The 24,709-nt window shown below is 46.0% G+C and overlaps 1 protein-coding gene across 1 annotated transcript in view; it reads right to left on the reverse strand.

The window, feature by feature from the left end:
- The window catches only part of SUCLG2 (succinate-CoA ligase GDP-forming subunit beta), a 583,799-nt gene extending 568,492 nt beyond the window's left edge, over nucleotides 1-15,307 (reverse strand). The window contains exon 1 of the mRNA XM_085624774.1: nucleotides 15,154-15,307. Within this exon, the coding sequence (XP_085480900.1) occupies nucleotides 15,154-15,234 (81 nt within the window). The 5' untranslated portion in view covers nucleotides 15,235-15,307. The remainder of the gene's footprint in view (nucleotides 1-15,153) is intronic.
- Between the last annotated feature and the right edge of the window lie 9,402 nt (nucleotides 15,308-24,709).

Below are 24,709 nucleotides of genomic sequence, written 5' to 3' on the forward strand. Positions count from 1 at the left end.
TGGTGGGGCCCAGGGGTGGAATGTCAGGAGCAGCAAAAGTACAGTGTGACGGGGAAAGTGTGTGGGGGTGTCAGAGCAAAGGGGAAGGTAAAAGTCGATGCGGTAAGTGATGAGGTGAGAGAATGGGCCAGAGGTGAAGGGATGGGGAAGAGAAACGAGAGGAGGAGGGTAGAGAAAATGAAAGGAAAGAGGCAACATAAGTGATGGGGTGAGAGAACGGACCAGAGGTGAAGGGAGGGGGAAGAGAAACCAGAGGAGGAGGGTAGAGAAAGTGAAAGGAGTGAGGCAACAGCTGGGAGCCCAGAGGAGCGAAACACGGAGAGGAGGGAGGCGGGGTGTTTGATAAAACCGTAGAAAGATATATGGACCTTGAAGTAGAAGAGAGAAGGAGAACAAACAAGAAAAAAGAAAACATATGGCCCCTGCGCGCCTGTAGATGCTGAGGGTGGAGGGGTGGGGGGAGTGCGGCCGAGAGCACACAGAGCGTTTCCCTTGCGGGAGCGAGCAGGGACACCATCGAAAGCTCGCTCCCGCAATGGAATCGCCCAACGTGCATGCGTTGCTATTCAAAGCAATGCAACGCGTGCACGTTTTTTGCTGAAAAAGCAAATCGATTACAAGAGGTCCCCTATGCAGCACATGCTCGCTGCGTAGGCGAGACCTAAAAATAAGTAGAAACTCTCCCTTTTAAAGAATAAGGAGCACTTGACATTTGAATACCTTGTTGTTGAACTCACTGCCAAGGCCTCTCCTCCTATTAGACTACATACCATCTACCACCCTCTGGGTGATCCTCTCCTTTTCGCAGATGAATTTTCCGATCTTATCATTCACGCCTCCCTCGCTGCCTCGAAATTTCTCTTTTTAGGAGACTTCAATATCCACTGGAATAATGCAGTGGATCCCACTGTCATGCACCTCATCAAACTTCTTGAGATGAATGACCTAAAACAACTATGCCATAAACCAACCCATAACAAAAGGGGTCACACACAACGCTATCATCTCCAACATTGACTTGGCCTCCCTTTCCCACATCATCCCCATCGACTGGTCCGACCATCACCTTATTCTGTTGAAGATCGCAACCATTGCCCTACTCCCTCCAGCAGCTAATAAAAAACCCATGAAGTGGAGCAGAAACCTTTAACAAGTCCCCAGGAGTGAACTTGAGACTAAACTCCAAGCTCAACTTCATCTCACCCCTCTCTCCCAAAATACTAATGAGCTCACTGAACACTTTAATAAGACCATTAGTGATTATCTTGACCAACTCGCCCATCTTAAACTGAAGCAACAAAGAAAAATCCAATCCAAATTATGGTTCAATCCTGACCTCAACAATGAAAGAAGACAACTTAGACTCTCAGAAAGAACATGGAGACAACACCCTTCACCCTCCCATCTGGCCCTCCTCAGAGCTGCTCGATCTACTTATAAGAAGCACATTTTCAATAAAAAGGCATCTTTCTTTTGAGCTCAACTTGATCGTGCTAAAAGCAGGCCTAGAGAGTTGTTTAACATTATCAGAAAACAAAAGTCATCTGCCCCTCCCGAGCTGACGGCCTCAACTGAAAAATGTGAAGAAATTGCCTACTTCCTCTCCGATAAAATTGATCAATCCTTCCCTCATAGCCTAGCCCTACCCAGCCCCCAATATGCCTTAGACGTTGCCATTGACACACCCCCTTGTTCTGCTCCGTCCCTACCGCCAAATCCTCCGTTTCACCTACCCATCCCAACTTCGCCTGATGTCCTCCTTTCCAACTTACAACTGAAAAATAATGCTTCCTGGTATAATGTCCATCCTAACATCATTGCTAAACTAAAGCCAACCTTGCACACCAAAGACCCACTCCCTTCTAACCTAGTTCACAATCTTAACCACATCATTGCCCCTTGTTGGACTAAAATCATCAACACTAACCTTACTACTGGTTGTGTCCCTGAGTCCCTTCAACTTGGACAAATCACTCTCATTCTTAAAAACCTTTCTGCTGACCCCAATGATCCTAACAACCTCCGCCCCATCTCTAACCTCCCACTCCTTGCCAATGTGCATTCATAACTTCAACTTGACTCACATAAGTAATTTCAACTTACTTGACTCCTTTCAATCTGGTTTCAGGAAAGGCTGCAGTACAGAATCCGCCATGCTGAACATTGTGGATGATATCCACAGCTCCCTAGACAATGGAGAAACGTGCCTGCTTAGTCTCCTTGACCTCTCTGCTACTTTCGATACTGTCAACCCGTCTTCCTCACTTAACTCACTTAAAGCTCGCTTTGGCCTTAATGGGTCTGTCCTCAAATGGTTCTCCTCTTTCCTCCACCATAGAACACAACAAATAAAAATCAATGCCTGCCTCTCCAATCCTATCCCTGTCTCTAAAGGTGTCCCCCATGGCTCCATTCTCTCCCCCTCTCTCTCTTCAACCTCTTTATGGAACCCCTTACGCTCATTTTGAAACAAGCTGGAATTAACTACCACCACTATGCTGATGACACCTAACTCTACTATAAGATTAAATCCCATTCCGATGTACTTCATTTAAACAATACCCTGAGCAAAATCCAATCCTGGTTCTACTCCAACCATCTCAAACTGAACCCCAATAAAAGTGAAATTATTCTTTTCTCTCCCAAAAACAAAACGTCTCCCCATCCAAGGCTGGATCACTGACCAGAATGCCCTCAATTGTCCGCTCTCCTTGTCTGACTCGGCAAAATCCCTAGGTTTCACTCTTGACAAAAATTTTTTTTATTAAAGACCACATAAAAATCTCGGCCAAAGGAGCACTCTTTAAACTCCGGCACCTTAAGAAAATCAAACCCTTAATTCCGCCAGACAATTTCAAATGGGTTGTCCAATCTCTAGTCCTCTCTAAACTGGACTACGGCAACGCTATCCTCACCGGAACCCCTAAAGTACACCTAGCCCCCCTTAGAGCTGTGCTCAACTTGGCAGCCAGGCTCATCACTGACTTTAAACGGTTCGACCACATCACGCCGGCCCTTAAACCCTTAAATTGGCTACCCATTGAAGGTAGATGCTTTTATAAGACTGCCTGCATCACAACCAAAACTCTTCACCAACAATCCCTGCTATCCCTAACTAACAAGCTCAATAAAGTGGGCTGCTCCAGACTGACGAGAAGCACCAATGCTCTCCTCCTAGTCCCCCAGCTACTAAAAAAGAAAAACACCCAATCTTGCTCCTTCTCTGGAAATCAATCAATCAATCAGTACATTTGTAGAGCGCACAACTCACCCGTGAGGGTCTCAAGGCGGGGGGGGGGTGCGGGGGTGCTGCTACTGCTCGAACAGCCAGGTCTTGAGGAATCTCCTGAAGGCCAGCAGGTCCTGGGTCTGTTGTAGGCAGATGGGGAGGGTGTTCCAGGTTTTTGCGGCGAGGTGGGAGAACGATCTGCCGCCAGCGGTCGCTCGACGGATGCAGGGGACGGTGGCGAGGTCAGCGGAGCAAAGCTGGTGGTTTGGGGTGTAGAAGGCGATTCGTTCGTTGAGGTACGCTGGTCTGGTGTTGTGGAGAGCTTTGTGAGCGTGGGTGAGGAGCTTGAAGGTGATCCTCTTGTTGAAGGGAAGCCAGTGTAGGTCTTTCAGGTGGGCTGTGATGTGGCTGTGGTGGGGGATGTCGAGGAGGAGGCGTTCTGTATGGGTTGTAGTTGTTTCTGGAGTTTGGCTGATGTTCCTGCCGTAGTCCAGTCTGCTGCTGACGAGGGCCTGGGTGACTGTCCTTCTGGTACTGGTGGGGATCCATCTGTAGATCTTGCGGAGCACGCGGAGGGTGTTGAAGCAGGAGGAGGAGACGGCGTTCACTTGCTCGGTCATTGACAGTGCGGAGTCCAGGATGACTCCCAGGTTGTGTGCGTGGTTAGTGGGCTTCGGTGCAGCTCCCAGTGCGGCTGGCCACCATGAGTCGAGCCAGGCGGAGGGGGTGGATTCCAAATATCTGGAATGCCCTCCCAAGGGACCTGCGCTGTAACCCATCCTACCTCAGCTTTAAAAAAGACCTAAAACATCACCTCCTCAACAAATTTTGGGGTCCATAATTCACTCCTGCAACCTTGCTTTCTGTTTCCTCTACACTGGTTATCTTACTGTTCTTCCCAGTCCTCTGTTGGCCCTCCCTTTTTGCATGTTATTCCTGTCTACCCTTACCCTACCCACTTTGGCTCGTCACATCCCCTTCTTTTTCCCTTACCCCGACAATTTGTTCTTCCCTGTTGATTCTCTCCTCTCTGCCCTGATTTGTTCCACCATCTTATTTTCAGTCGTATATAACCTGTCATCCACCCAGATTTTGCCTCCCTTAAGTTAATGGGATAGGTACTCGCTTGCTTTGCTTACCCTGAACAATTGAATTCCTTGATTGCTTCTACTCATGTCAAGTGCGTTTTGCCCCCTTTTAACTTAATTGTATATGTACTTGCTTGTTTTGTTTTTTGACCCTGGACAATTGCTCTTCTTGACTTCGCCTTCTCATGTGAAGCGCTCTGATACCACCGGGTCTAGCCAGCGCTATATAAAACCTTTCAAATACATAAAACCCGTCAAATAAATAATGCGTTCAATTTGTTTCCAGTACGACCTATTGGAATATAGGACTGGTTTCGAGGCCTGCCCTTCCATGGGTAATCTAGAACAAAAAGTAAACCTAATGCCCCAAAGCTCTGAAATATTGGTAATGCAACTCATTCAGTAAAACAAAACTGCTCGTAGGAATCAGAAGGGGTGACGATTGCGATTATATTATACAGAATTTGTTAATCAGCACTTAATTTAAAAAAAACGGAATTCCACCTTCTGTTACTAGTGCCAGAATGTGAATCAAGACATGTATTAAAAAGTAATATTGTGTAAAGAACATTTGGGAATCAGAACCACTGCGAAATAAAATTAAAATGTAATGACCTAGGATCCTTACTTTTGCATGGCTGGGGGCTTCTGATCTAGAAAATTAAACCATGGACCGTTATCTAGAGGTCTGGAGAGTCTTCTTTCACCATACTCTATTGACGATTTATAGTTTAACTTCTGAAATTACGGCTCAGAAGGTACGTTTTTAATCTCTTTAGACATATGCTTCTCTAGAAAGGCTGCATGTTGCAAAACATGCGTTCCTGACCTTGAGATGCGCCCATATCTCATAATTAGACCTTCCAACTAGATATGCAGGGGCATATTCAACATGGACAATGCATGTCCCAAAGCCATCGTAAAACACATTATGTTCTTTGAAAAAAATTACACGAAGTTTTACTTTGGCACGAGCACTGAAAATATCTACAAAACGTGCCTAATGTTTTAGTGTAACTATTACAAGAAGCTTTTCTTAAAATGTACGTGTCTGTAATGACAATGTTCGACAGTGCATATGTAATCACATATGTGTGCTTATAGCTAAGAACTCTCATAGTTTTGCAATGTCATTAAGAACAAAGGTCACTTTGCTGACAAAGAATAGCTTGCCTGGCTGGTGATGAACAGGTTCAAACCAGAAAAGGGACGTTCCTGCAATGGCAGGTGATTTTACAGAGGTCAAAGTACAAAAAGGCATTTTACAACAGCAAGGACTCCATAAAGCGCGCAAAATAAATGATTAACAATTTGCTCTAAAACATGGCAAATTAGGGTGCACAGACGTTCCAGTGTCCCGTCACTTTCTCTTAAAGCAATAACATGCCCCGGTTTTTAATAGAGGTTCTGCTGAGCCTGCACATTGATCACAGAGATGTTCAGTTTTCCTTTTCAAAAGGCCCTCCTAGAAACCGCGGACACAAGTCCATTTGTTTAGACTCTCTTGTTGTGCTGCCTGTCTCATTCAAGCAGCACAGAAGGATTTACCGAGGTGTGAATCAGGGCTGCAGAGCCCTTACCTCAAGGCCAGGGCCACCAGCAGACGGACCCTGGAACTCCTCGCAGAAATATAATGCCCTGAGCCCTAATCGTACATTTAGTCCTATTTCTCTATCTGTGTCCGTCACGGTTTTATGCTCTGAAAATCTAGTCACCCTAGCAAAATGTATAAAACACAGGGGCCTTGTCCACAGGAATGACACAGTGGTGATTATGGCACAACCCCAAGAATGCCAACAATCTAAAGACAACATTCTACTGAGTGGAGAGTTCAGATAAATAAGATAGACCTATAAAAGCTGCAGCTGCTAGCATTATGCCAAACAAGCATAGGCAACACCAAAAGGTCTGGCTTTAAAGTAATATTGAATGGTAATGTAAAGCATTACAAGTAAATGCATTTGGAATAGATATGTATTTGATTCGAAGCAAAGAGCTGTAGAATATTTGTGTAGTTTAAAAGGTCAGGTGACAGTTGCACTGTCAAGGAGACCTAAAGGTCCATGTAGATAATAACTGCCCTACTATGCTGCTGCTGAAAAACAACATTAATTATCTAGTGATCTAAGAGACTTTAGTTGCATTCTAATGTCATTCGTGTGCCCAGGAAAGTTTAAGCTTATGCAGCTGGAGAAACAAAATGATCACAGCTGTGTAGAGTGCAAACACTTTTTTGTGGAATCACCTAACTTCTGTCCAATCACAACATGTACCCCTAGCTCCCAACAGATGGGAAGAGTCAAAGCCTCTCTCTAGTGCTGCACACGTGATTGTGTGGCGACAGCTGCACTGTCAAGCTAGATCATAAAAAGGGACGTACCCATTTCATATATCCCAACTCCCACAGAGGGCATCTGCCTCCTCTGATTCAGCTTCACACTCCCAGTAGACCAAATTGCATTCATCAATTACAATAGTCACCCTCGCGACAAACCTTCACATATCTCCAAAACGGACTCCACCTAAATGATTACCACGTGCTGACCTAGCCAAAACATACAACTTCATCCAGTGCAGGCAATGAGGGGAATCCAGACAGATCCAGGGGCTATCTGAATCAGTGATCCAGGCTGGCCCCAGTGAAATATTCTGAATTTGCCCTACTGTAATTGGCTGACACCAGGATACATTCAGCAGCAGGTGCACCATGCCTGCCTTCCATTCGAAGCAGCACACTTCAAGAGATAAGATGGAGGAAGGTTTCTTGTTTTCACTTTCAGCTGCGCCCGAAACATAGAACTTGTTTAAAGGGCCATCAGCCCTTCTTTTGTTGGAGTAGCTTCCTTGCTGAGAGCTATCTGAAGCATAACATCAAGATGCCAAAACAAAGGAGGAATACAAAGGCCCACAGCTAGCTATTACTTCATAAGTATTTTAGAGAAATTATAATTTGGAGGCATGTTTTGACTTTGGAGGCCTGAAACTGCACTCACCTGACGCCGCCGACACCCTGTCACTTCTTGCTGCACCTCGCCTGGGCTGCTCACGCTGCTGGTCTCTCCCGCCGCCATCGTTACTGCTGGCCGCTGTGGGGGGAGACTACAGCTCCCAGAGTTCCCGGTACCACTTCCGGGTGGAAACGAGCTGCGCGCCCGGAGGCGCATAAATTGCTGAGGCTCCCTCGGTGGAGTGGGGGCCTGAAACTGCACTCACCTGACGCCGCCGACACCCTGTCACTTCTTGCTGCACCTCGCCTGGGCTGCTCACGCTGCTGGTCTCTCCCGCCGCCATCGTTACTGCTGGCCGCTGTGGGGGGAGACTACAGCTCCCAGAGTTCCCGGTACCACTTCCGGGTGGAAACGAGCTGCGCGCCCGGAGGCGCATAAATTGCTGAGGCTCCCTCCGCGTCGCGGGACGCGCGCGGGCGACGCCGGGAGAAGCCCGGGACAAGGGCGGTACCGTCTGTGGCCGTCCGGGGCCGGAGGAGGCCGGGCCGGGCCACAAATCTTGGTTCCTGAGCCATTTCCAGAACACTGTTATACCCTCAAGAGGACAAGGAGAGATAAGTAGCAGGGGGCAATTTTTGTGGCTACACATTTCTGGCGGACAAAACTTGTTGTTTCTGGTAATATTGGACTATGGTAAAACCGAAAAAACCCCAGAGTAGACCAGGGGGAGGAGCAAGGGGAACCCTGGACGCTTTTATAACACGGGCAGAATCCTTACTCTCACACGAAATATTATTGACCGAGCGGAGGCTATCTCTTGATTCCCTCCTGGCCCACAAACGATCGTCACTGGGAGCAATCGCTGAATGTGTCACACCTGGGGGGGGCACCCTTGAAGGTCAGAACACCTTAGCTAATAGCAATAGTAATATCCAGCTTGTGACTACAGCGTTAGTTCATACTCCAACGGTAGTCGAGGGGGAACAAGAGGTAATAAGCTTGGAGGGGTCTATAACCCCCCCCATTTAAACATCATACTTCTCCATCAAGTTCAAATAGGGTGGTGTCACCAGCCCCGGGCATCAGGGAAAATAGAGCCGAAGTTCAAGCCGGGAACGCCACGGGGGTAGAGAGAGATCCTGACAGACCACTAGGGAGAGAAAGTGAAGTGATTACCCGATCGAAAAAAACATTATTAGGGACAGTCCCCATCCCAGTCTCTGGTCCTATTACGAATACCAAGTCCCTGCCAAATGTACACCGTAAAGGCACCGAAAAAGCCAGAAACGTTAATAAAACCAAAAAAGGTATACCTAGGAATGAGCCCATAGCCACCGAAGACACAAGATCGCAATTTACTTGCACACACTGTGAATCTTGTTCAACTGTAGTTAGAAAGGAATGGTTAACGGAAGCAATGAAAGTAATAGAGTCCAATATAGAAGCCCTTCTTGTCAAACACTTGGCCCCCTTAGCAGATCATATTAACAAAATAGAGGGGAAAATAATTAGACTATTGGACGCACAAAATAGGGATCAGCCGGTGGCCCGAATTAATGTAAGTCAGGAAGGGCCGAGGAAGGATCTGCGTCCTGACAGCGCCGACTTAAACAATAGTAGGCTGGCAGGGAGCAACACGAGAGCTGCCACTATAGTGAATAAGGATAGAGTTACACCTCCCATCACTGCAACCCCTAGATCACAACAGGAGGGTAAGAATAGGGGGATGGTAACAGCTCACAGTCCTCCTGATGCACAGACCAAAAGTACCCCGGGTCTTCAGACATTGGACTTGCCCCCAGCCTCCTGCCCATACACAATAATCCTAGCGGGAGTTCCAGCCCAAAACCCCGACAGAGAAGAATCGACAAACTCCCTGATAAACAAAACTAAGCACTGGTTACTGAATAACGTTAGGGGAGTTAATACAAGGAACACTCATATTCTTATGGCTAGAAGGGTAGCTTGGGTAGGACCATCAGAGAAAAAATTTTCAGGAGATTGCGTGGTTGTTAATTTCAGAGACCCGCAAATGGTAAAAGAATTACTGGCTTTTAGTTGCGGGCTCTTTGATGGTGGGTCGACAATTAAAATACTCCCACTTAATTTTTTCTATAGGGACTACCGAGCTGAGCAAAGACAAACGTACTGGAGAAGAAGGGAAAAGCCTACCACAAGAATCAATAGCCCGTGGGCTGGCCCCAATCGGTTCACCCCATTATGTGAGAGAACAGTGATGGATGAATTGGACTGACTGGCCCATGAAGAGCTTTTAGAGCCCCTTTCTCCCCTAGCCAATTTAGAGTACAGGGAAGGCTTGGATAGTACGGGAAACACTCTAGAACTATCCCTCAGGCGAATTGAAACCTCACCAACTCCTTTAGTTACCAGTGTGGTTATAGGAGAGACTCGTCTTGCAGGGTCCCTCGACCTAAATCAGCTCACCCTAGCAAGGAGGCCAACAAATCACGAGGGGGAGGAACTTAGGGTGGTTTCTTGGAACATCGCAGGATTATCTTCCAAGTTAAAAAATAAGGAGTGGTTGGATTTCAGCCAGAAATTCCATATCATCTGTTTGCAAGAGACATGGGAGACAGATAGTAGTACCGTACATCTAGAGGGATACAAAATGTTTTTCGTACCGGCCCGGAAATCTAATATGGGAAGAGCGAAAGGTGGACTAATCATTTATGTGTCTCTCAAACTACAAGGATCCTGGGAGGTTATGGGCTGGAGTTCGGATCATCTACAGGGTATTTCTTACCGCAGGAAGGGCTTAGGTTTTGTCTTATTAAATTTTTATAATGCAGCCCAACCAACGCATAGATTGAATGAGCTCGAGGATAGATTATCAGATTTACACGCTGGAGGATTCAACCCCCCAACCCTGATTCTGGCGGGCGACTTTAATTGTCACCAATGCCCACACTTAAAATGGGAAGGGGCTAAATGGGATTGTTGCCCCTCTACCAAGGACTGGCACCTAGAACACACACTAGAAGGTAGCAAACTTGGTAACATCTTGGGCTCATATGATCTGATCCCCACGATGGAGTTAATTAAGCTTACTCACTCTAATGTGATTAATCCGACGTTTAAAGGCAGAGGGAGGGACACCATCATAGATTTTATTTTTATATCAAATGATCTTAAACACAGGATTGTAGATTTTAGTATACAAATTAGTATTTTTAGTGACCATAACCCCCTGGTGCTGTTATTAAGGGTTGAGGATGGACCCGCTAAGGCAATGGCCAGTATGACAAGGGGCAAACTAGATGCAATCGATCAAGGCAGGCGCATACGTTGGTCGAATATAGATGGGGAAGTATTTTATAAAAATCTTATTGCAACCCCTGATAGTGGGATTTGGACGTGTCTAGACCCGGATGTGAAAGGAAAAAAATTGATAAATGCCTTCATAATTATGGCAAAGGAAATCGATAAGTTACTCAGGGCTAAAGCACCATCTACGGCCAACAGTCATCCGAAATGGTTTGATAAAGCTTGCTCTAGTGCCCAAAAAGAATTAAAACGGGCACTCAAAGAAGTACCGAAAGATAAAAGCAGGATCTCGGAATGTAGGGCCCAATACAAGCTGGCCATAAAAAGGAGGAAACAAACTATCCAATCTGAGGCTTGGGGGAATCTGAAGGAGGCAGGGGAGTTGAGAGACATGTCTAAATTCTGGAAGGTGATTAATGACCCAATTTTCCAGACATTAAATAGTGAGAAGATGGTCTGTAATATCCTCCCAGATGAATGGGTCTCTCATTTTAGCAAGCTATACAATCATGCCAGTGATTCAACCCAATCAGCCACAGATGTGGGGACTCTGCCAAATTCATGGGTAGAGTTCACAGTGGAGGAAGTCAAAAATGGAATTTGTGCCCTGACAAGAAATAAGGCCCCGGGGCCAGATGGGATTCCTCCAGATCTATTTTTATCGCAGGTCGAGCTGTGGGCACCTATATTAGTAAGAATTTTTAATACAGCCGTGGAAGAGGGACTGCCAAGGTCCTGGTCAACTGCCCATATCGTCCCCATATTTAAAAAGGGAAATAAGAGTAATCCACAATGTTATAGACCGATTTCCTTAATTGATGTGTCTGCAAAAGTGTTAGGGAAGGTGATATTAAACCGTCTCATGGACTGGGCAGAGGAAAAAGATATCGTCACAGACACCCAGTATGGCTTCAGAATGGGCCGCTCAACTACTGACCAATGCCTCAATTTATATAATCTGGTCGCTAAATACACGGTTGCTGGCGAAGGTACAGTCTTTTTAGCTTTTATGGACTTAACAGCAGCCTTCGACCGGGTTAATCGAGGGAAATTATGGGAGATTCTAGAGTTGCTAGGGGTAGATTCGAGCTTGTTATTTATTTTAAAATCATTGCACTTTAGTACCACAGCTCAGGTCAGGTATAGTAACGAGGGGAACCTAACGGACCACTTTTCTTGTACAGGGGGCGTGAGACAAGGCTGCATCTTGGCGCCTTTCTTGTTTACATTATACATAAACGGTTTGGACAAGGCCCTGTGCACATTGGGAGTGGACTGCCCGAGAGTCGCAAGTAGAAGTATCCCGGTCTTATTGTACGCAGATGATGCAGTACTCCTCTCGCGTACAGGGAGGGGTCTGCAATCTCTTATAGATGGCTTCTGCGAGTTTATGGCAAACTTAGATCTATCCCCTAACCTCACAAAATCCTACATTATGGAAGTAGGAAAAAGACCAACCAAGAATTTTATTTGTAAAATTGGGGGACACAAACTAGAGAAGGTCGAGGTTTTCAATTATTTAGGGATTACCTTCGACAAACATCTTAATTTTAGAGCACTAGCGACTGATAAATGCAAACAGCACGCGAGCATCATGGGCTCAATCATGAATCGTGCTACAAGACTAGGTAGATGGTCAGTGCTGGAAATATTGAACTTATATAACTCAATTTGTTGTTCTAAAATTATTTATGGGAGTGAGGTCTGGGGATTTAGAAATGTGGACTCTATACAACTAGAGGAAAACAAGTTCCTTAGGAGGATCTTGCAGGTTTCCCAAAGCACACCAGCCCATATTATTCACGAGGAGCTAGGGATCCCGTATATCTCTGACAGATTAAGCTTTAGGCCGTTATTGTGCTGGATCAAAATTTGGACCAACCCCGAAGCAAGCCTAAGCAGAGAAATAATAACAGACTGCATTAACAGGGAAAAAGGTCATAAAATTCCATGGCTTAAATATGTTCAGGATAAACTGGAGTGGCTGGGATGTGCAAAATATTTCAGGGACCCGTCAACATTAACACCTCAGTTAAAGGGCATTTTAAAGGCAGAATATATGAGGCGGATAGCCTGTGCCAGGGAAGATAGCGAAATTCTGAAAGGGTCAGTGAGGTCTCATATATTAACTAAATCTGTTGATGGTCTCGAACCCTACCTGGCACTAATCCATAACAAAAATGATAGATTTTTAATGACCAGATTTAGACTGGATCTTTTACATCACATTTTAGCAGTTCCCGCGGGGTACACGAAAGAAATTGGTACAAAGGGTCCCTGTGGCTGCGATCTAGGATCTCCACAGGATACCCTACATTTTGTATTCTTTTGCCCTTTTTATGAATATCCGCGGGCTCTTTTTTTAAAATCCATCCTAAGGGCGAATAAATTTACTCAGGTTAGAGTAGCCCTTTTATATTTAAAACTGGCTGTGGAACCCTTCACACTGTTCTGTATCGTAAATTTTTTAAGACTAGCAGCGAAACTGAGGAAATCTAGAGGGGAGATGTAAGTGAGTTTATTTGCCGGGCGCTGTAGGCATCCGGATTAAAAGGCCCCCCGCACGATAGTCTTACATTGTACACAGAACAGGAGATGATTTATGGAGATTACACAAAGGATGTACTGTAATGTTTACAGTACCTGGGATGTTATAAGATGTTTGTTTTAATTATGCTACGGCTTATTTTTAATGTGATTGATCTTATACGAACTACGATCCTGTATTTTATTCACTGTCATAAGTTTGGTATTCCCTACCTGTATAGATGTCCTCGCACTGCACTTTATAACTTTTAACATGAAATTTAGTCTTAATCCTGAGCCTAACTGATATCCTGGAATGGTCCATCAGATATGTTTTCTTTTTTAACAGTTTTAGATGAAATGTTCAGATTACTATATGTGAAATGTGTAAATACATTGTTCTTGTATGGATGTTTTAATATCCGAATAAAGATAATTTTTGATTTGACTTTGTTCAACCCCTGTATGTGAGAGTTAAAAACACACTGTAAAAACGTAAGATGTATCTGTCTGCATGAGTAATTGTACTAAAGACGATTTAAATGGCTCTTTTTTTCTACTCAATTTCTTTTACAGTGCTAATCATCCTGAATGTAGGTTGCCACAGCACTTTACATCGCACACAATATGCAGAGGCAATAACTCACAAAAGTGAGTAAATCAATGCACTGAAAATCTTCCATGAGGCAATGAGGGTTACAAGACGTAGTAGCCGCATATCGTCCATGCAGGTGGGCATGACAGGTTAAGAACGAATAGCCTGGAGAAATTATAAACTCAGGATTTTAAAAGTAACTCTGGTGTTGGGGTTTACATTTACTATTAATACTTTATTAGAACCCAAAGGAATCATTTTTAGCAACGCATAGACTAATAAAAAAATAAGAAAAAAATAAGGTTCTAGCCTCATGCCTTGTAGTTTGCATTCAGCTTCGTGATGGCCGCTCATAGCTCACTATGCTATATTTGAAGGATTTCGACTTATGAACTGCACGTAACAAAAAGATCTATGTGATAAAAGCTATAACCCACTAAGCTACCTACATAAAACACAAATCTGCATTTTTGCAGCAGGCAAATGTCTTTGCTGACAATTAATTTCTTAGCAGATTTAAAACAAAATAAATGTATACGTTAACTGTCACTGTCCCTTTCCATTACACCACCCTTCGTGACGTTTCTCCCTTTCTGATGCCACACTTGGTACCCCAATTTATAAGTTCAGGGACCATTTTTTTTTTCTTTTGCCAGATGACTTCATCTTTCTAAAGGTGTTTGACGGATTAGGCGATAAACCGCTGCCCCGTCATTTATCAGAGTTGGAGTGCACACGCACCATGGGGGGCAGGGTCTCACTGGTAAAGTAGGAACGGGTTTTCGCCAGAGACCATTTACGTGTTGTATGACGGCAGAAACACTAGGTGTATACGGCTCAACATGAGAATTTTGCAACAGCTTTGCACTCATGCATTTGCAACAAACGCATTTAGATGTCTCTGGACCAACGTAACTGTCAGGTCGCATTTACACTTACATCATGACAGATGGCTCGCACACATATACAGCTGAGTAGCTCTCAGAGATACATTGGGGTTTTCTGGTCACGCTCAGGCACACAAGATCACACACGTTATTAAGATAGATGGCTTACACACATACACTTGGCACAGTTAGGTCACACATCCTGGGGCTGCTGGATCAGACACGTTCATTGAGCAGCCTGGTCAAAAACAAGAGGGCCAGCAGGGTGGCAAACTCGCATTTGCACAGCTATGGTACATTGTAAGAACACGAACTCTGTGATAGGGGGTGCAGGTTAACACAGAATCGCATAAAATGCACACACAACGTCTACAGAGTGAAAGGCACGCCGTCAGACAATTACAAATGTGCACAGAAGGTACCAGGGCAAAAGATCCCGCGCGCACACACTTTTTGTACGTGTACACCCTGCAAGTTGAGCTCTAAAGGACACTGTGTGCAAGCTGAGCTCTGGTGCTCGCAATATTGAAGACATTCTCTTGGCTCGATCGGGAGCTGAGCTTGCACGGTCTACGCAGACGGAGCTTTTTCTTACCTGGCTACTGCTCAAAAAACACCTTCTTGCTGCTAAGTTACGGGCAACTTTTCCAGCCTGACCTGCCATGGAAGTCGCCATCTTCAACCGGAAGTGAGCTATACCAAATGTCAGAACAGACAGCTCGAGCAACGAGAACGTGGCGTGCGAGACGTGCCGGGGGACTGGAGGCGGAGCGCTAGAGGGCTGGACTGTTGCTTCGAGGATCGATTCACTCGTTGTCGTTGAGGTCCTAGGCTAGAATTGGCTATTGCAGAAGCAGCTTGAGCAAGGTTGTGTTGAGTGCGATTCGTTTTACACTATTGTTTTTTTAGTTTAGTTTAGGCATGAGGGCATTTTGATTCGAATAAAGGGCTACAGTTAATAAAGTTCATTAAACGGGCGAAAGTATTAAAGTTCCAAATCTGCCTATGTAGGACGGAGCTGCGCTGCAGCCTCGTACCGTGCACCTAATTTGACAACAAATATTAACTTAGGCTTCAAAAATAAAGTCAGTCTCAAATAGTTAACGAGGAACTACAGTTTCTATTTAATTTCTAAACGAGGGTGTTCCATAGAACTGTCCCCTTGATAAAGAGTGACCAGATTTTCAGACCACATAAACTGGACGGTCATTCATAGACAGAGAAATAGGACTAATTGTATTCACTGCCCATACCTATGCTTTTTGAAGGACTACAGTGAAAACATTTAGGATATGTATTTATATTAGAGGTAGGCGAGTTTTTGAAAGCCCGAGCAGGCTCAAGCCTGTCTCAGGGGTGGCTGGTAACATTTGAAAGTGGTGAGGCGTAAAATGATTGGTATACTGCACCGTTGCGAGTGAGCGAGCCCGAACCACCATAAGGGGGGGGGTTCGTTGCGATTCCCTTCCCGTGGAAATTTTGAAAAAAGAGAAGAAAAATGATGCATTTTCAAGCAAATTTGAGAAAGCAGGAAGGTTAATAAAGTAATTGCGAAAGTGCCTATGTGAACTGTCACTTTTCTCTTTACCTATCTCTCTCCCAGAATTCTATGTCAGGACCGGAGGCTCCGATTATGCTTCTCATTTTCTTTACTGAAAATCTCAGCAGCCAATCAGAAATAGTAAAAAACATAAATACGAACTACAATACCCATAAACCTAGAGGGTATCACGTGACAACCATAGAGTAGACCCCTATATATGGAGCACAAGAGAATACTACATCCTCTTTCTTTGCTGCTCCGCAGCCAGTTAAGTGCATTACTTTTCTATTATTTTGTTTCTGTGCTTCTAATTTGCATTTGTTTATCTGTATATTTTCAGCGCTTCACGCGCTTTGCTGTTAGCATACTGTATCGCGCTTGCGCGTCTAGTTATTGCTGGTTTCTGCACTTCCTCGTGGTTGGGGACGCTTTGGTTCCGGCCTGTTATCTGCAGGTGTTCTGGCATTTACTTACGGTCTTTTCCGCTTCGTTGGAGCGCTCGTTGCCTCCTTCACCGGGCGCTCTGCTCCCGTGTGCATGATTTGGTGGAGAAGGAGACGAGGGTGAGGACGCGCGTCGTTCCGACACGTAGTCCTGTATTGGCTGTCACTTCCTGGCCGTTCCGCGCATGCGCGGCGGCCATTTTAAATGTTATTTTCCCGATTTTGCCGTTTTCGGGTTGAGAGAGCGCGGGAGCAGCGCTATTTGCCTCAAAAAATTCCCACCAGTGACTGCCACCCTCTCTTGACGCTCAAAGACGCTACATATCACTTTGGGCTGTAAACTTTGGCATAGGATTTGCCTAGAGTGGTGTATTTAGGCAAGCCCTCCCTCCACATTTGAATATACCTTTTTTCTACAAGTGAGATCGTGTTGCTGTGGCTTGCCAGGGGTTTTTGCCACTCTCCCTTTATATTATCACTGTCTATACACACAGTTTTTTCTTCGTGTGTTTTTTCCATGAACAGTCCTCTTTTGTTCCTCTGGTGGGTTTCATCGGTCACTTTACTGTGCCAATATGTCTGATTATTACCAAGAGGAGGACTACTTTGAGGAGGACCCTTCTGGGTTGTTTGAGCATGAGCTAGTGGAAGCTCTTGACGTGGGAGTCCAGCACTCCGTCAATAAGGCTATGGTCAGGGCTATTGAACCCTTAAAACGGCACTTATGTAATTATGCCAGGCAACAAGGCTGGTTTTCTGGGTCTTCTGGTTTTCTGGGTCTTCTTCTTCTCGTTCCTCCTCTGGAGGTAAAGGTTTAAAAAACCCTCATTTTTCAGATTTTGCAAAATTAGCCAAAACCTTTCATTCGGACCATTCTTATGGCACCTCTTCCAGGGATACTCCTTCCAGCTCGCCTATCAGGGATGATGGCAATTCCTCCCCTGATACGGCGTCGGAGCCGGAGGTTTCACCTCCACCAGCTAAGAAGCTCCGCAAGGAACTTTTTGTCGATGCACCCGCCCATCCTACCTTACTTAATTTTGAACCCACTGCCATTGTCCACCCTAATTCCTCTTCTTGGCTTCCCTCTACCGAGGTTGCAGAGTATGTACAATCGCATCTGCGTCAAGCCTTTGATAAAGAGGTTAGAGCGCGATTGTGTTCGGAGTGTCCCAGGCCGGATTTAGCAGACAAAGTCGCGGACACTCCTGAAGTGGACCCATCTATGTTAACATATTTAAAAAAATATATACGAAGGACCCTAAAAAGGGTATTGATCGTGCATGGCGGTCCTGTCAGGACAAACTCCTGGATTTGACAGGTCCCTTAACGAAAATTTTGGATTTGGGATACAAATCTAAGGCCTCGGGCCAAATTTTTAATCCAGATGATCTCATTGGATGGGCTCAACGCGCCATATGTCGATTGGGCAACGCCAATTGCGCCATGTCCTCTGAGTGTCGTCGTTCCATCCTTTTAAAACTTGATCCCAAATTGGCGGAGTTGTCTAATTCGGAGTCAGGCCCCTTGGCGCAGGGCCTTCTTTTTGGACAGCTTTTTCTAAAGGAACTTACAAAATTTGTCGCTACTTTCAGTGGCCTTGACAAGGCGCAAGGTTCTTTGAAACGGGCCTTTCGCCCGGTTTTTGGCCGGGCCAGACGACACCGGGGGCGGTTGTTCGGCCGCGGTTATCAACAAGGCTCCCAACGAGCATATTCTTCCCATCGTGGAAAATTCCAAGACTCCAGTTCCTCAGCTTCCTTCTACCCCACCCATGGGTCCCGCAACAACAACAGAAAAGGACGCTATGGATGCAACCAAGGAGGTCACCGTGATACCGCACCTTCAGGTGAGCCTGATTCCCTTATCGGAGGTTTGTTTGGGGGGCCGCATTCAGTTTTTTCTCGCCAATTGGCAAGGAATCTCGCAGGATGCTTGGATCCTGGATACAGTACTAGGTTACAAGATAGAATTCTTTCGAACCCCCTCTCAAACTCTGTCCCCTCGTCCCATGCTTTTTTCCCATCAAGACCGAAAGTTCATTTCCAGCGAGATCGAGTCTCTTCTTCAGAAAGGCGCCATAGTGCACACTTCTCGTCACCCTCGCGGGTTTGTCAGCAACGTCTTCCTAGTTCAGAAGAAGGGGGGTGGATCACGGCTTGTTTTAAATCTCAAGGAGTTCAATGGATGGGTTGTATATCGTCACTTCAAGATGGAGTGGATCCATCTTCTGCGCGATCTTCTGCAGGAAGGGGACTGGATGGTCCGCCTCGATCTGAAAGATGCCTATCTGTCAGTGCCCATTTACAAACCGCATCGCCGTTTTCTGCAGTTCCAATGGCAAGGAGTCTGGTACGAATATCAAGTCCTTCCTTTCGGCCTCTCATCAGCACCTTGGTGCTTCACGAAACCTCTGAGGCCTGTAGGCGAAGTTCTGCAAGCCCGGGGTGTTCGGCTCATAATTTAGCTGGACGACATCCTTATACTAGGTCAGTGTCCTCGCCTTGTCTCTCAGCATCTTGCTTGGACCATAGATCTGTTACAGAATCTGGGTTTCTTGATCAACCATCAGAAGTCTGCGTTGATTCCGTCTCAGTCTCTCGAGTTTCTAGGTTTTCTAGTCAACTCCCTCACTTGTCAACTCCTCTTACCGCATCAGAATATCCGATCCATCAAGAGAGAGTAGAGGTTGATTTTGAGCAAGCAGACTGTGTCCTTGAGGTCTGTAGCCCGGGTCGTCGGTTTGTTAGCTGCTTCCATTCAAGCGATTTTCCCGGGTTACCTTCATTACCGAGCACTTCAAAGGCTCAAGATATGACATCTCCAGAACGGCCTCAAGTATTCCGATCAGATTCCTCTCTCCGAGAAAGCGAGGTGGGAGATGTTGTGGTGGCTGGAACATATGGACTCGTGGAATGGTCGAGCCCTATTCGGCACCACTCCGGAGGTGGTGATCGAGTCCGATGCCAGTCGATGGGGTTGGGGAGCCCGGTGCGGTCCAGTGTCCACGGGCGGCCGCTGGTCTCCAGAGGAGTTGAGTCTCCACATCAATTGCTTAGAACTTCTGGCGGGTTCGTTTGCGATTCGGTGCCTATCGCCCAGTCAGACGAATTGTTGCATCCTTCACCGCATGGACAATGTGTCAGCGGTTCGTTATGTCAACAAGTTGGGCGGGACTCGGTCTCGTCTCCTAGCGGAGATTGCCAAAGACTTTTGGCACTTCTGCCTTCAGAACAAACTGTTCGTGATAGCGGAATACCTTCCGGGGTGCAGTAACCAAATAGCCGATTGGAATTCCCGACATCTTCGGGATTTCAGCGATTGGAGGCTTCACCCTCATGTGTTCCGAATGTTGAACACATTTTGGGGTCCTTGTCAAATAGACCTGTTCGCATCCAGACTCAACAAGCAGATTCCGGATTTCTTCAGTTGGCGTCCGGATCCGGAAGCCCTGGCCACGGATGCTTTTCTGCAAGTATGGCCTCCGACACTCTGTTACGCGTTCCCTCCATTTGCCATGATTCCGAGAGTCCTCGCACGAACCAAACGTTTTCGCTCGGAATTGATTCTGATCACTCCTCTTTGGAGGGCTCAAGCGTGGTTCCCGGTTCTTCTGGACATGCTTTGTGCGGCTCCGGTCCTTCTTCCACAACGGTGGAACCTATTGTTGGATCCTGTTCAATTTCCACATCCATTGATAACATCAGGTCAACTCCGGCTGGTAGCCTGGCGAATTTCAGGGGTCGTTGGCAAGTCCCAGGTCTTTCAACAGACGCTACCAGATTTATCAATGAGGCTTGGTCACCCAACACACACAAACGTTATGCTACTGCATGGAAACGATGGTGTGATTGGTGCTCTCAACGGGAGGTGGATCCCGCTACAGCATATGTCTCCTTGGTAGTGAATTTTCTTGCGTCTTTAGCCGCTTCAGGCCTTGCTTATCGTACCGTCAACAATTTTAGGTAAGCCATCTCGGCAGGTCACGGGGCCATTGACGGCAAACCTCTTGGGGATCATCCATTAATATGTAAATTACTCAGGGGTATTCGGTTGGTGAAACCACCATGTCCTAAATATTCTGAACTTTGGGATGTCTCCATTGTATTACGTTTTTTGGACTCCTGGCCTGTAAATCAGGCTTTGTCTCGTAAACAGCTTTCTGCCAAACTAACTATGTTACTTTGTCTGGTATCATGCAAGAGGGTTTCTGATATTCGCGCCCTAGATCTGGCAGGTCGCAGATTCTCTCCAGAGGGTGTTACCGTTTTGATTTCTAGACGCACTAAATGTAACACCACTTCAATCACTTATGCGGCTTTTCCTCAAAACCCTAAATTGTGTGTGGTTCAATGCATTCGAGATTATGAGGTAAGTACTGCAGGTTTTCGTCAGGATCTGGCGGGTCAATTGTTGATTGCACTGCAGAAGCTTTTTCGTCCAGTGACTCCAGCTACACTGGCACGATGGGTGCGTTGGCTCATGAGCGAAGCTGGTATCGATGTCTCCAAATTTGGAGCTCATTCTGCTCGTGGTGCCATGGCATCCAAGGCTTTTTCTATGGGAGTCAGTTTATTGGACATTATGAATGCAGCTGATTGGTCCTCTGATTCTACATTTAAAACTTTTTATTACAAACCTATTGTAAATATTGCATCTGTTGTGGTGGTGCAGCTTTGAACAAGCATAATCGGAGCCTCCGGTCCTGACATAGAATTAAAAATTTGCAAACATTCGTGACAAGAATTTTCAATTCTATTAAGGACACGGAGGCGAGGATTATCCCACCCATAACCTGTACTGTGCTGTCTGATTTGAAATGCTCTATAATGCAATGTATATCTTTATACTGCTGTTTTCCCTCCCATTTTTGCTTTACCCCTTCCTGGGAGTGTTATATTACGGCTTTACATTTCTATTCCAGGTTCTGATCTCAAGTGAGGTTTGCTGCCTTTTCAACTTTGCGGAAGGTTCTTTCGGCGTCCTCCAGGACGTGCTGTTTCTTTGAAGCTATCTTCAAGTTTCCTCGTTGCTGCCGTTGGCCTTTGGATTCCTTTGATCGAGTGGATTCTTCCTGTTTTCTTGGACTACAGACTGTGACTATATTTTGACTTACCTGTTTTTTCTCACACAAAGAAAGTGGATGTAGTATTCTCTTGTGCTCCATATATAGGGGTCTACTCTATGGTTGTCACGTGATACCCTCTAGGTTTATGGGTATTGTAGTTCGTATTTTTTTTTTTTACTATTTCTGATTGGCTGCTGAGATTTTCAGTAAAGAAAATGAGAAGCATAATCCTCGCCTCCGTGTCCTTAATAGAATTGAAAATTCTTGTCACGAATGTTTGCAAATTTTTAATTCACCACCTTCACCTGTAAGTGGCTGCAAGCTGCTCTATCGGCGTCACTCTCTTCCAGTGACACTCTCACTTTCCCATCATCTAAGTATCCCTTCCTACCTTATCTCTTTCGCTATCTCAGCATCTCCCCTACTCTGTCACTGGCTGGGTGCTGCTGACACTGCCCGGTGACTGTCTCTTGCTGCCCCTTCCATTATCTCGCAACCCCTATACTCTCCTCTCTCCCTATCTTGCTTCCTCTTTCTATCTTGCTATCTCTTCCTATCTTGTTGCTGTCACATCCATCTTGCTTGCTATCCCTCCCTACATCTCAGTATCCCTTCCTCCCTCGTCTCTTTCTCTGTCTCCGCATCTCCATTCCCCCGTCATAGCAAATGACAAGTAGTTACGAAAGAGCACATCTCACACAAGAATTGGATGAACTATCTCTAGACTCTACTATAGCGCCTAATATGTACCGGTGATTGCAAGTGGTGGGCGCTTAGCGCTACCACTCTTTTAAGGTCTGGTGTCCGGTCCGGGGCGTATTTCTCATCATCAGCCTTCACCACCAGAGCAAGAGAGAAAAGTAAGTTAACCGGGGAATAGAAAGAGAAGGAAACAGTGACATAAGGGAACAAGGGTGCAGAAAGGAACGTGTGAGAGTAACGGAGCTGACCTAATGCCGATTGCTTTTATCATTACAAAACGAAAGCAGAATGGTTTAAAAAGACCACGTTTGTGAATACAGAGCCGCATTTTGTTTTGCAGTGCACGCACCCAACAAGCAGGTATTTCAGTACCTCCAGGAATAGTGTGCTCTCCCACCCAGGGAAAACATGGTTGTTCAAAGAGCGAGGAGGCAACAAAAGTAGGGCTTCACTGGCAAACACAGTAATGTGGCGCTAATGTGTTTAGGTGTGAATAAATCAATATGGCCACCTTGCTTTAGTTAGTTAGTTATTTTTTTATATTTTGAATGTTTTATTTCTCTCTACCCTGAGGCTGCACTTAGAAATTGAAAAATGTCAGCAAAAGACTACGTTTCCAGCAAGTGTTTTTCTTTTTTGGATCCCTTTCAGAAGGAAGCAAATAAACGAAAGGAGGAAAGAGAAGGTAATACCTGTTTCTTGAAGTCTCCAACCGGTTTTTACTACATGAGGATGAGTGAGACAGAAAGGGAAGAGGGTGAACAAAGGAGGGGGGAGGCAGCTGCCAGCAGCGGGAGAACTGGACTCAAGCAGTGATTTACGACAGAGCACATCTCACAATCAGGTGAACATCATGAACTATCTTTCTATAGAGCCTAGTGAGACCTAATGCCCATTGCTTATATCATTAAAAAACGAAAGCAGGATGGTTTAAAAAAAACACGTTTGTGAATACAGAGCCGCGTGCGCAGTATGCATTTTATTTTCCAATGCACGCAAAAACATTCTTCAAAGAGCGAGGAGGCAGTCGCGAGTGGGGGGGGTCGCATGGGAGAATACAATTAAAATTAAGACGAAAACTTACCTGACCGCCTCTGCTCCTGCCCTCTTCAAACAGAAACAGCATGTCAGCACTAGAGTGGCACTTATGCTGCCTGTCCCTGGCTGGTCTGACAATGCATGTCAGTCAACATGACGCCGGACCGCCCACGGTCCGACGTCATGCTGACTGACATGCATTGTCAGTTCTCCCTCGGCGTCTCTGAACTTAAGTGAACTAAGTTCAGAGACGCAGAGGGAGCTCCGGGCGGTGGCGGAGGGGCAACGCCCCCAATGGACACACCTGCCACTGGCCTGTCTTAGCTCGAGGTCCCGTTTGACCTTCCATCGAGGAAAGCTTTAGTGTGGGTTGTGACTGCCACCCTCATCATACATGCAAATAGACCCGATTCAGGCGGGAGACTCCCGATTTGTAAATCCACAAATTGTTTTCTTTTGGCTGCCTCTCTCCTTCAATAGAAGTCAGTGGTTAAAAAATACGTTCTCCCAGTTTTTTATTTTTTATTTCCACTTTTCCTCTTCAAAAATGTTGGCATATGTGCCTCATGCACAAAGATTTAAAAACAAAGCATTAGCATTTAGGGTTAAAAGGTAGAGGTAGGCGAGCCAACAAATTAATGGGGAAAGCTGAGCCAAGGATCTGGCTTAGATCTTGGAGCCCATGCACGGTCCAAGCCCTGAAAATGTTTACTATGTAAATCATAAACCAAACATGATTAAGTCTCTTCAATTTCCCAAAAGTTTATTCCTGTCGGAGTCGGTAAGAAACCTTTATATTATCAATCAATCAGTCATGGCATTTGTAAAGCGCACTACATACCCGCGAGGGTCTCAAGGTACTAGGGGGGAGGGGGGGGGGGGGCTCCTACTGTTCGAAGAGCCAGGTCTTGAGGAGACTTCTGACGGTCAGAAGGTCTTCGGTCTGCCGCAGGCGAATGTGGAGGGTGTTCCATGTCTTGGCGGCGAGGTGGGAGAATGATCTGCCGCCTGCGGTCACTCTTCGGATGCGGGGACGGTGGTGAGGGTGCGGTCTGCAGAGCAGAGCTGGCGGGTGGGGGTGTAGGGACTGAGTCGGCTGTTGAGGTACGTTGGTCCAGTGTTGTGGAGTGCCTTGTGTGCGTGGGTGAGGAGTTTGAAGGTTATCCCCTTGTTGACAGGGAGCCAGTGCAGGTTTCTCAGGTGGGGTGTGATGTGTCTGCGGCGAGGGATGTCGAGGATCAGGCATGCGGAGGCGTTCTGGATGCGTTGAAGCCGTTTCAGGAGTTTGGCCGGGGCTCCTGCGTAGAGTGCGTTTCCGTAGTCCAGTCTACTGCTGACGAGGGCCTGCGTGACTGTC

The sequence above is a fragment of the Triturus cristatus genome, chromosome 9 (assembly GCF_964204655.1).
Source record: "Triturus cristatus chromosome 9, aTriCri1.1, whole genome shotgun sequence".
NCBI lineage: Eukaryota > Metazoa > Chordata > Amphibia > Caudata > Salamandridae > Triturus > Triturus cristatus.